Source organism: Passer montanus, unplaced genomic scaffold (assembly GCF_014805655.1).
Source record: "Passer montanus isolate IOZ18808 unplaced genomic scaffold, ASM1480565v1 scaffold20, whole genome shotgun sequence".
Classification (NCBI taxonomy): domain Eukaryota; kingdom Metazoa; phylum Chordata; class Aves; order Passeriformes; family Passeridae; genus Passer; species Passer montanus.
Window position 1 is genome coordinate 13,316,622 of NW_024366592.1, and position 12,164 is coordinate 13,328,785.

The 12,164-nt window shown below is 42.3% G+C and overlaps 1 protein-coding gene across 7 annotated transcripts in view; it reads right to left on the minus strand.

The window, feature by feature from the left end:
- Positions 1-12,164, minus strand: part of ITPR2 (inositol 1,4,5-trisphosphate receptor type 2) — a 244,485-nt gene that overhangs the window by 13,293 nt on the left and 219,028 nt on the right. For all 7 annotated transcript variants that reach the window (XM_039708068.1, XM_039708067.1, XM_039708063.1 and 4 more), the window contains 3 exons: positions 11,542-11,669; positions 10,043-10,208; positions 8,632-8,792 (listed from right to left, as the gene is read on the minus strand). In XM_039708068.1, coding sequence (XP_039564002.1) covers positions 8,632-8,792; positions 10,043-10,208; positions 11,542-11,669 — 455 coding nt within the window. The remainder of the gene's footprint in view (positions 1-8,631; positions 8,793-10,042; positions 10,209-11,541; positions 11,670-12,164) is intronic.

Here is a 12,164-nt window from a genome sequence, read left to right on the forward strand (position 1 = left end):
CATCTTTGTAGCAAAATCTTTGAAGCCTAAACAGACAGGTGGCCAAATCTTGAAAATACAGGGGAAATCAAGCTAAGCTAATTAGTGAGCCACAATATCACAGGGGTCAAAAAGACTAGGTCTGGGTAGCGTCAAACTGCTGATTCTGGATTTCAGGGGTGGGGGAAAAGCCCCAAATATCAATGAATACTTTTGAGGAGTTTTAGGCTCTGCTCTGTAACTTGCAATTACATCACAGCTGTGTACACAGAAGTGATTTTAAAGGAAAGAAGGAAATCGACAGGATTGTGTTGGTGCTTTACAAGTTAACAAGAATGTGAGGGACTGAGCAGAGACAAGGGTTTTGTGCCATGGCCATTGCCTCCCCAAGTCAGCTGGGGGACAAAGGTCATCACCATCCCCTCACTGCACACAGCAAACCTGCCTGTGCTGCAGCATCTGCCCAGAATACCAAGCTCTCTTCTGCTCCAGCTAATGACATGATTTCTAAGGAGGTAGGATCAGATCCACGGCTTCCTGTTCAAGCAGCAGCATGATAATTAATTTTGCCTGTCTGAAAAGGATGTATATAAACATAAACCTACAGAATCCTCAAGCTTTTGCAAGGAGGTACCAAATGAAGCCCACCTTTCCCTTTATTTACCCATGTCTCATGCATCACTGAGCCAAGCAGGCCAACTAAATTATTTATGGCAGGCCAAAAAGCCCATTGCTGGAAGATGCAGTACCCTTCAAGTAGAAAAGAAGATGCTCAGCTCTCTTGAAGAATAGGAGCTTTCTGCAAAGATGCAAAGTCCTCACGTGATGTTAACTTTTCAAGCTTTGAGAAACACAAATGAGCAAGAAAGCAGCTAATTAGGCATGCTACTGTGATTTCTTATTTTATGAAGTGGAGAGGGAGGTGTTCAGCACTTTAATGAGATGATAGGAAAATTGAGGCAAAATTGTACAGAGAAGCAAAAATAGCAGAGGTCTTCCCACAGAAATGAAAATTATTTCTGAGGAACAAGAAAAGCAACAATAGAAAAATAACTCAATACATAGCAGCAGAAAGAATAGTGCATCAATATATTCTGTCCATATAAAACCTGGCTAATACTCGGATACCTGAGGATGGCTCTGCTTTAGTGACTGTATCACTCAATAGTGATCAACTCTGAGCTCCTCTGTGGATTTGGGGCAGGCTTTGATGCAGAAAAATTACTTTCTCTGGGACCTGGTGCACCTAATCCAAAGCCCTGGACTCCCCACAGGGCCCATGCCCACGTGGAAGGACACAGAGAGCTGCGTTCTCACTCAGTTTCCTATTTTGAGCACAACAGAAAAATGGGAGCTGTAAATCATCTATTTAGGCGTATTTCTTTAACTGCTTATTTTATGAAAACCCAACTGCAGACAAAACCAACACTGCATTTCCTAGGAAATGAGCCCTTCTCAGAGACCTCAGATCTTATTTAGCAGCTGGTTTTTGTGCTCTTGGTGTTACTGCCATGGTAAGTAATTACTCATAACATGACATGCATCCCATCAGCCTTTTAAAAGTAATTAAGAAAAAGTTGCATTGCTTAATGATATGTACATACATCTCATCCTTGCAAGTTTGGCCTCAATAACATCTGCTAGTTTTTGGAGCAAAGGATTGCTCCAAAAAAAAAGTAAAATAACCCCGGTCTTAAAAAGTAAAATAACCCAGCCCTAACAATGGGACCATTATTAACTTCCCAAAAGCTATAAACTCCATGCCCCACTCCAGCACAACATTTGCATGCACGAGTCCTGTAAGGACTTTCAAGCCTGTGAGTTGCCAGATCAGAAAGTTCATGCTGAACTAGAATTAATGATAATGAGGAAGCCTTAAAAATACGGTTTATTTATAGTGAACCAGTTTAGGAGCAGCAGCTCACCATCCCTGGCAGATTCAGCTGGGGTCACCCCAAACAGCTGGTGCCCTTTCTCCCTGCTGATATTATCCCACCTATCCAGAGGCAGCAGAACCAGAGCTGTGTCCTCTCCTCAACCAGTGCAGTTCAGACTAGCGTGACTTTAGTGGCCATCAATTTTCACATTAGTACTCTGGGCTGTGAACTGCAGCAGCTCAGGAGTGAACAAATATGTCCCTAGTCCTCCCTGCTCTGCTCTTGCTGTGGCAGAAGGGTCTGGTGGATATCTGGGGGAGTAAACCCCTGGAATTGTCTGGGATTAATCACCAAAGTGCATGTGAAAAGCACACGGAGTGTACTCCCGAGATCCCAAGTGCCCATTCTGCAGCATTCATGCTAACTTGGACTAACATTTCTCTGCTTTAGGTCATCCTCTCTACCCATATGATGTTTTGTGATACTTGGATGTAATAAGAATATCTACAGAACTAGCAGAAGAAACTTTTACCTCCAAAATTCAAAAGGGTGATGTATAACAAAATAGAAGAATTTTGGATGTCAGAACTTTTTTTCTTCCTTCTGCAAAGAAGCTTTATTTTAAGAGCAGAGGTCAACAGACCTCTTAGTACATATAATTTTATTACATTCTTTGACAAAAAATCGACAGCAGTAAAGAACAGCTTGTTCCACAAACTCCCATGCTGTCAGCAAGCCCTTCCCCTTTCTGTACAGCACTTTTTCACTGTCTCCACCTCTCCTGCCTGAATTTCCTTTGGAACTGCCTCCCCTAGAAGCTCCACATGGCCTGCTTGGGGATGGCCACTGACTCTGTCAGACATCAGGGGAGCACACCAAGTTCTGGCATCAGTGAAATGCCTTTTGCTCACTGAGTAACCCTGGAGCAACCTCCCCCAAGGTGTGAGGGGATGGGCAGGCAGTCGCCTGACCCACAGCTATTTGGCTCCATAGGTGCTCTTGGCTCACACCTTGGCTGTTTTGACACTCGGCTACATCTGCTGAGGTGGCTAAGATGAAAAAAATCCCCTTTGCAAGGTGTGCTAGGGCCTGTACGCAAGCATCCAGGAGGGAGCTTGCCCCTCGCCCTGCTCCTGTACTGGGGGGATCACAGCCTCATGGAGCAACTCTGGCCACAACCTGACCCCTGGGAGCAGCCAGGTGCTGCCATGGCTCACATCACACCTCTCCTCCCGAGGTGGGAACAAGCAAAAGGCAGAGCAGCGAGGCAGGAGAGAGGAGGATGCCGAGGGAAAAGGGCTGGCGCTGCCCAGCACACAGCATGGGCAGAATGACAACTATTGTGAGCCTTCTCAATGGCTCATTTGGCATTATTCCCAGCGCTGCTTTTCAATCTAACACCCACTTATGGGCATCTAATAGAAAAAGAAGGCAAAACCATGATGCTGGAGATAGGAAGAACAGAAACAAAACCACCAGCTCAAAGGAGCACTAAATTTTCAAAACTTCAGTATTTAAAAACAGCAAACAAAACAATCAGAATGTTTCAAAAGGGGAATGCATTTTTCCTTGTGACATGGCTAAATACCTCTTTTATTTAATAATTTAAGAGAAAAAAATAATTTAAAAAAGCTGACACCTTCAAAATATTTAAAATAAAACAGTTAAAATATTTTGTCACGCAGCCAATGCCAGGTCATTGTTGTGCGACATGAGTGCTTTTAAAAGAACTGAATCAGAAGACAATTGTTCAGAATTTCAGGCTGGTGTTGCTCAGCCTATCTGTACTGCTTCCTCCCTGCCACATTGATGGGAATAAAAGGTTTATGGGCCCAATGACCATAATGGAGAAAAGAACGTGTAATTTCCCAGCAAAGTTTGCCTTGCTTTAGAGAGATGTCCAATTCACCACAGTACCTTCTACTCTTAAGAGCACAGGCTGGTTTTAGATCATTTTTCAGCTGACTGAGGAGTTACATAATTGCACAATTACATCCAATTACATAACTAGGATAAATAAGTATAATATAATTAGGTGCTGTAATTATGTAGTTATGACAGGTACCACTAATGCTGATAAAAGCCATTACGAAACTTGCTAAAAACTGTGGACAGAGCACTTGAGAATGAAAGTTTCAGGGCTTTGTTTGCCTTAGTGTTTCATTCTTTCAGTGGGAAAAATAATTTAACTGCTAAGCCAATAGCCTTTTACTTTTGAAAATGAATGGAAGTACAAATCATAGGCTAATTCATATCTCTGTTGAGCTGCAAAAATTCAGTAACTAATCATGTCCTTTTTTTTTTTTACCTCTATATACCTATTTACAGCTACCAAGGCTTGTGTGAAATATGTGTGTAAAAATTATACCTCTGAAAAGAGAAGTATAAAAGTTTGGACATTAACCTTCATTGTTCCAGTTATCACCTTAAACTGTCTCCTGTGACAAATAGACACAAGGAACATTCAAAGATTGCTGTATTGATGTAACACAAATTATGTGCACCTCTAGGTTTGCTAGTGATGGTGTTTCTGATCAAATGGTTCAGATAAACAAGGTTTTTCTACAGGAATGAAAATTCAATAGAGGAATCATTCATGCAGGTTCTAAGTGCAAATACAAGGCATGCAGCCAGCTTTTCAAAGTTTCTGTCTCTTTGGATATTGTATAATACCTCTCTGACTTCATAAAAGAGGCCTGGAGAGCAAACAAATAATAAAACCTACTGCCCTGCTTTAACATTCACTAATATTTCACCCAATAACAGATAAAAGATAGTGTGCAAGAAGAAAGGGCAGCACTGGAAGAGCTGAAGTGCTTTATTCCCACCAACATCTCCGTAAAGTCTAAGATGTACAAACTGTGTGTTGCTTTAGAATACATTTTATGCTTGATGCTTTTTTTTTAAAAAGGAAAAAAACCCAGAAAAATTAATATCTTTCTTTATGAAAGCTGGATGGTTCCTGACTACTTCAATCACTGCTCAGAGCAGTATGCTAAGCACTGAAGCAAACACAGAGCTTCTGGGAAAATCAAAACCACAGGGAACACCAGGAGTTTGCAGAGACATGTCCACAGTGCAGAGCAAGAAAGCAAAACAAGTGCTCTACCTCAAGGTCATCTGAGGCCAGAGACATACAAGACAATGGGAATGCCTTGGGGCAAACCACCTCTGGAACAGAAATACTAGTGAACTTAGAAATCTGCAAGAATCTTGCATTTGAGTGAGGGGTATGTACAACATCACCCAGACATTTCTTTCCCTTTCTTGAGCTGAAAAACTGGTGAGGTGAACAATGACGTGCAAATAGATCCCATCCATTTTGGCATCCAGCCTTTCAAATAATATTTTAAAACAAGGAAACCACAGCAATTCCTGGGTTGTGCTATCAGCAAGCCTTCAAACCAGATGCTATGCTGTTTTCTGGACAAATTATTCATAGAAAAGACTGAGAGTCACAAAGTAGACAGTTATATTTTTGGGCTCTGATGAGGGTGGGCAATAGAGAAAAGGACTATCAGAAATTGTAGATGCTTTTCCTGGTGCTTAGTTAATACTGATCATTATTCCAATGTTACTTTTTGCAATACTTTGTAAGACAGGAGTAGGCAAATGCAAATAATAAGTGGTTCCTCATGGCCATTGTAGGGACAGTGAGGTTGATACTTGGAGCTAAACTCTATTTTCTATTAAAGTCACTGCAGCATACTCCAAAATTTTGACCTATGTGCATTGAAGGACTTGAAGACTGGATTTGGGTAGAAGTTCTCCTTAAGTAATTTGGCTATGAAAATACAGAATTCCATTAAATTCCACAGAATCCATTAAAGCTACAGAAGCAGCCATAGAAGGTATTCCTGATCATAACAAAAACAATTAAAATTAAGAGAAACCTTTCAGCAGTATGATTCACAGAGTTTTGTCAGACATATTCTATATAGTAGGAAATATAAAATATCATTCCACCTTGTCCTTTTCAAAGAGGACCTAAGACTGCCCTGCTACCCCAACCACCCATATTTATAAATATTTGCTGGAATCCCATACAGCCCCAACAAGCCTTTTTCAGCAATGAGTCAATTCCATTGGCAAGTCCCTTGTGAAATGTTAATTTCAAGTCTCTTTTCTGCCAGATCCTATGCCAGGATGTGCTGTCCTACCTGGGACTTGATCACCTCTCCCAGCATCACAAGGGTGGTCACACAGCTTTCATGCTCACACAGAGTCTGAATCAGCTTATCTGTCTTCATGACAAAAGCCAGGCTCAGGCTTAATTAGTGCATGGAATGCAGCACATCTCACTTGCCTGTGGTGTAATTCATTACTACCAGGCTGTGTTTGGGACACACCAAACACGTTTGCTACAGCAGCTCATATGTCTGACAGCTGCAAAATTGCCTCTGAGAGTTTTCCTTTGACTCTTCTTTTGGTCCTAAGCAAAGCTGTATCTCTAAATCTCTTCTTCCAGTCAAATATCATACTTCATTCCTGCAGTCAGATTATTTTCTTTAATTTCTTAGTACTCCTTGTAACATGTGGCATACAGTAAATTCTCTGGCTCCAAGAGAAAGTGTCCTTTTTTTGTTCACTTTCAAAGTTCCAATTGCTTTTGCTATGCAGCACATCTTCCCTGGATTTCATACTAGGAATTTAAACCACACAAAGACACAACTACTAATCCCATACCAGACAGTTGTAGTTTGTTCAACCATTTATTTCTCTTTTTTCTCCCACTCTACCCTTTATACTTTCATCCAATGTAAGCATTACATTTCTTGATCCATAGGTACCTCTCCAGCATCCAAAATAACCTTTAACTGGAAAAAGAGAATTTAATAATCCCAAAATCTGGATTACTTCTAACCACTTAAACTACCGGCCTTCTGCCTTAGAGGAACAGGGTCTTTGAGAAATCAGTTCAGTGCTTGGGGTCACATGACTTTTCGGTGCTTTTTTGTTTTAGATATTCAAAAAGGAGTTCCAGCCATTAATGCAGAAGTAAAATACATTCGTGGATTACACATCAGAAAAGTCAAACTACTGCTGCCACAGGATTAATATACTTACTATGAATATTAATGCATCTCTTGGAATTAAACATTCATACTTAACATACATACCACAAACTTTTAAAATCCTACAAACATTGCAGGGAGAGGAAGAGGAGGAATGGACAAATGAGACAGGCCCCAGAGTCTGGTTCCAGAAATTAAAATGTATTGCTGATATAAGCTAAAATATTTCCATGGGTAACAGGACAACTCGCCACTATGAATAATTTATCGTAATGCAACAAAGTCTACAAGGATTTGGTTTAGGTTTTCTACCTCGACCACCAAACTACAGATGTGTAGATCCATCACTGCCTACAGCATAAACACCCTGAGCTGGGCAATGAGACTGATGGTTCAAAATTGAAGGAAATAGGCAGTTCCTTTGCACCTGAGCACTGAATTCCCCTCACCTGCCGTAGCACCTTCCCTTCCAGTGGCAACAGCACTTACAAAAGCTCAATTTAACTGCAGCAATCAAGCATACACTCCTGTCTAAATACCACCATTTCCACTAATGTGAGTTCTTCAAGGTAAGCTCTGCGTAAGCCTGCACAGTGCATGGCACTCAGCTCCAATTTTAGCCTGTTCCCAATTAGGCATCTTGTCTAAACTAACTATTTAGGCTCTCAATGGAGTGAGAAAGGCGAGTCAGCCCAGCTATCCTGGACACCCATCTGAAGGCAGAATAAATAACCCAGCTTTCTGCACTGTCAAGGCAGAAAGGAGATGGGATCGATTAAAACCTGGTGCCTGACTTGATGACAGCTGAAGTGAAAGGAGAAGAATCTTCTCCTTGGCTAAACTGGGGAGTAAAAGGCCACCCAGCACCTCAGTAATGAAGCTGTGTGGTATATCCAGTCAAAGGCTTGATGAGGGATAGCAGAGAGATAGTCTTCATAAGAAATGTGGCTCCAGAAGTGCATAAACAGAGAAGCCTGATACGCATTTGGTTACAGCCTCCTCCAGGATTCAGACATATGCCAGCTCTGCAACCACAGAGCCTGGCACAGGCACTGAGCAGTGCAATAACTGCCAGCAAGTCCACAGGAAGAAAATACTGCACCAGAAAATCCCAGGAGGCAGGCAGAATTCCTCAAAAATGAAGCCCCAAGCCAGGCAGCCTTGATAATCCACTCTTCTTACTCAGCAGAACGAACCCTCTTTGGCAGCAGGCTGGAAACAAAATGTAATCGAACACCTCTCTGGCCCAGCATCATCACATTTCTCCCTCTTGCACTCTGCTTCACAAGGCAGTTTCTGTGGCTCTTCAAATCCCTGTAGCTGCTCTGCTTGATCTTTTCACTAGCTTGTTTAGAGCAGCCATAGGAGAAAAGCACCAGCCCTGAGCACTGACCCCGCAGTTCAGTGTGCAGCAGGAGATGTTATTTTTCTGGACAGCAGCCCAGAGACACTGGACAAAGCTGGAGTAGCAGCAGATGTTATGATGCATGCTCTCCTGCCTCAGCTCTGCCTAATGAGGCAGCAGAACTCACAGAGCATGATAGCACTGATGCCAAACTGGCAACTGAGGCCTGCACCTTCATCTTTTTCATTATGCTTAAGATCGGGTTTTGTTGCAGACTAAGACACGTGAAAAGATCTTTAAAAATACAGATCGATACCTCCTATTGTTCAGAGAGAGGGGAAAAGAAAGATATTCTCTGCCCTAGCTGCAAGGAGCATCTCTCAGTTGCATAAAGCACTTGCACAAATTGACTTACCACAATCATTTGTGCCACGTAGCTCTCCGGACCAGTGTATTCAGTTGGATCTTTAACTTTGACAAGAACTATAAAGTACAAATAATGCCACATGTTGTGTTCTGCCTTTATATGCTCCTCAAACGAAACTGTCTTGTTATCAAATTTGTCTCTCTCCAGTCCTGCAAAAAAAGAACATAAAACAAAAAAATAAACTTCAACATAAAAATACACAAATCTGTTAAATATGTTAGAGAAGGGAACCTAACTTTATTTAAAGGATCATAAATTTGAAATATCTTAATTTAAAAGCCGTAACTGCCAGGTAAGAAATACCAGGCCAGAAGGCATTCCTGACAGAAGTCTTTCAATGCAACATTTATTCTCTTTTGTGATATTTTCTCTTAATAACAAAAACAATATAATAAATATGTTACAGTTTTACAGAGCCTTCTATGCTGAGGGCCATAAAGTGTTTTACAAGTGTTGGCTCTGGCTCTCTCTAGATGTATACTGGGAAGAACATAGTATGATGTCCAGGACATAGCACATAGCAGTCCAGGACCTGATCTTACAAAGATTTATGCATGCTTTTAGCATATCAAACATATAAAGAGTCCCACTTAAGCTTCAGTGAGATTGTTTGTGGGCTTAAACCTGGCAGAGAGGGTGAGTCCCTGCAGCTCTGTTTTCACACAGTCTTTAACAGAGCTCTAGTCATAAGAAATTTTTATTTATTTTTCCCTGCAATGGTCCAGATCTCTGAAGAATACCAGAAGTGAGGTAGGAGAGGAATCACCAATGTTTGCCTCCCTGGATTTCCTGTCCACAGACACTAAAAACATGTTGTGTTCTGCACAGCATTCATCCCTGTCAGTACAACCATGGAAACAGCATCCAGGCTACAAAAAAGCAGGTATCTGTGAAGTCCCCCAGGGAGTGAAGGTCTGCCCTTCTTTGTGAGTGCACTTCAAAATAAGTGTGATTTTCCGTGGGCTTTGTGGGGATGATTTCCACCTAATTCTTTTGTTCCCTGCTTCATATCACCTTCTGAAATTGGCAGCTCGTGCTGATGCTCCCCCTCTGGAGCTGTGAAATAGAAGCTGCACTTTCATCTGCAGCAAGCTCTGAGAAACAGTCAGCAGCTGCCCCATCTCCATTAGTGGTGATGATGCAAGTGTGAGACACAGCTCTTCTGCTTCAGATTCTGGGTGGAGACTGTAAAGCCACCTATCAGCAAAGCTAGCTTTTGATTCATAAACCAAATCTGTCTCCTACTGAGAGAGAATAAATTTGGAATCAGCCTCTGGAATTTTTACAGACTTTCCTTGTAGAAGATAACCACACCTGGGGTCCAAGCTTTATTTATTGAGGAATAGTTCATTTTCACTCCTTTCACCCTCAAATATCTCAAGAGATCAGTAATACCTACCACAGATGAAACAGGTGGTCTTTAGTATCTCCTCCTTTTTCTGCTTTTCACTCCTGAGATCAGCAAATGTATCAATGATGACTCCAAAGATCAGGTTGAGAACAATAATTATTACAATGAAGTAAAACAGAAGATCATAAACAACTCGTGCAGCAAACAAGGGCTCCTGCAATAGCAAGGTTGCAATAAGGTATAAAAATAGCACAAATCTAAAATATTAAACATTTTCACATGAGCTCAAGCAAAGCTACAGTTCTTTCTTTTCATATGCCAAATTCTGCTAGCCTTCCTCACAGGACTAGGGAGGGACTACCCAAGTCCTTTTCTTCACCATGACAGAGACCTGAAGTCACCCAATTGCTCCTTTCCCACATATTAATGGGAATAATAGCAATATCCTTTGTGGAGTTCATCAATATAATTAGCATTAAAGAGCTGCTAAGTGGCAAGGGTAAATTTCAAAGGGTCGCTTTCAAAGTCTGTAAGTGCTTACAGACTCCACTGGGGATAAATTTTGGCTCCTGCAGAACCTCCCAGTCTGTGAGACAGGATACAGACTCCTACAACCAGCATAGGAAGGTCTTCCATCCAGATGTGAGCTGTCTCTGGACTTTTGCAAGCCCTGATGAGATCCTACTTTATCCTGAATTTATTTATAACATGTATGGTGTGGCTCATCAAGCAAAGTGCTGCTAGATTGCCTTTGAGATGTTCTTTTTGAACCTAAATAAAAATGCATGAAGCCACCCAAATATTAAGGGAGGTCCTTAAATAAACCGCATTTTTGAGGAAACTTCTGGAAGAGAAAACACGCCACAACAGATCAAATTCTAGTTTGATCTTCATGCTGGTTCAGTACAAGTAAACAACAGGACCTATTCCAGGACAGGTGCCATACTGAGTATAAACACAAATGTCCAGGTGGAACCTCCTGGGATCAGTCACTGCCCGTTCCTCTGGTGCCATTGCTGGGCCCCTGGAGCAGAGCCTGGGCCTGCTCAGAGCCCTCCCTGCAGACAGGGACACCCAGGGCTGAGGGCCCCTCTCAGCTGGGGCTCCTCTCCAGGCTGGACAGCCCCAGCTCCCTCAGCCTTTCCCTGCCAGAGATGCTCCAGGCCCTAAATCATCTCTGCATCCTCCACTGGCCCCAGTCCAGGAGCTCACTGCCCCCCTGTCCTGAGGAGCCCAGGACTGGACACAGCACTGCAGATGTGCCTCCCAGGACTGACTTCTTAGCAATTCTTTGAAGGTTATGATATTCTGCATTTTTCCAGAAGTGGTAAACAACTATCTAGAAATCCTTCCTTCAAGTATCATCATCACACCAAGCCTAGCTCTTCCCATTAAATATCCCATCTGGATCTAAAAATCACATGGATTAATCAAATGTGTGACATGAGATCAGACTAGATACAAACACTGTCTATAACCTCCAAAAATTGACTTTGGAATTGATGCGATGCACAGGGAGTAATGCATTTCCTGAGCCAAAAACTCACATCTTTGGAAGGCTTTCTGAGCACATCTCCCACACCACCACCATTCCGCAGGCCTTGGTTTAACACGGTCACAATGCACATGAGCAGGGTGTCACAGGTCCTTTCTATTCCATCCTCTTCTTCTTCACCTGCAAACACGAACCACAGCATCAAACAATCACTCATCGAACAAAGCCACAATTCTGTTAGAGAAATCAACTGCAAGACACATCTGCCTCTTGTATTTCTCATGCAGCACCTCATTGATCATCCCCACCCATGTGCACATCCCTGCTGGTGACATACTTAGGCACATCAGGCACACTTAGCCTGAAGAGAGATGGAGAAAAGCACAAGCAGGGCTCCCACCAGAGCTGTTAATGACCAAGAGCCACCATCTCTGCTCATGGAAACACCCCTTCTCTTTGCAGTCCTCCCACTGCTTTTCCAGTGGGCCGCCTAAAAATGCAGCAGAGACAAGAAGCAATATAAACAGAGAATTAGAAGCACATTTGTAAAAGGATTGTCTTCCTGTGAAATCATTCCTCTACCTACTCATGTCGAAGCCAATCATGTTAGCATTTCAAACCATTGGGGAGGGGCTGGCTTTTGTTTCAGTCAGTCTGTCTGTGATTTTTCCACCA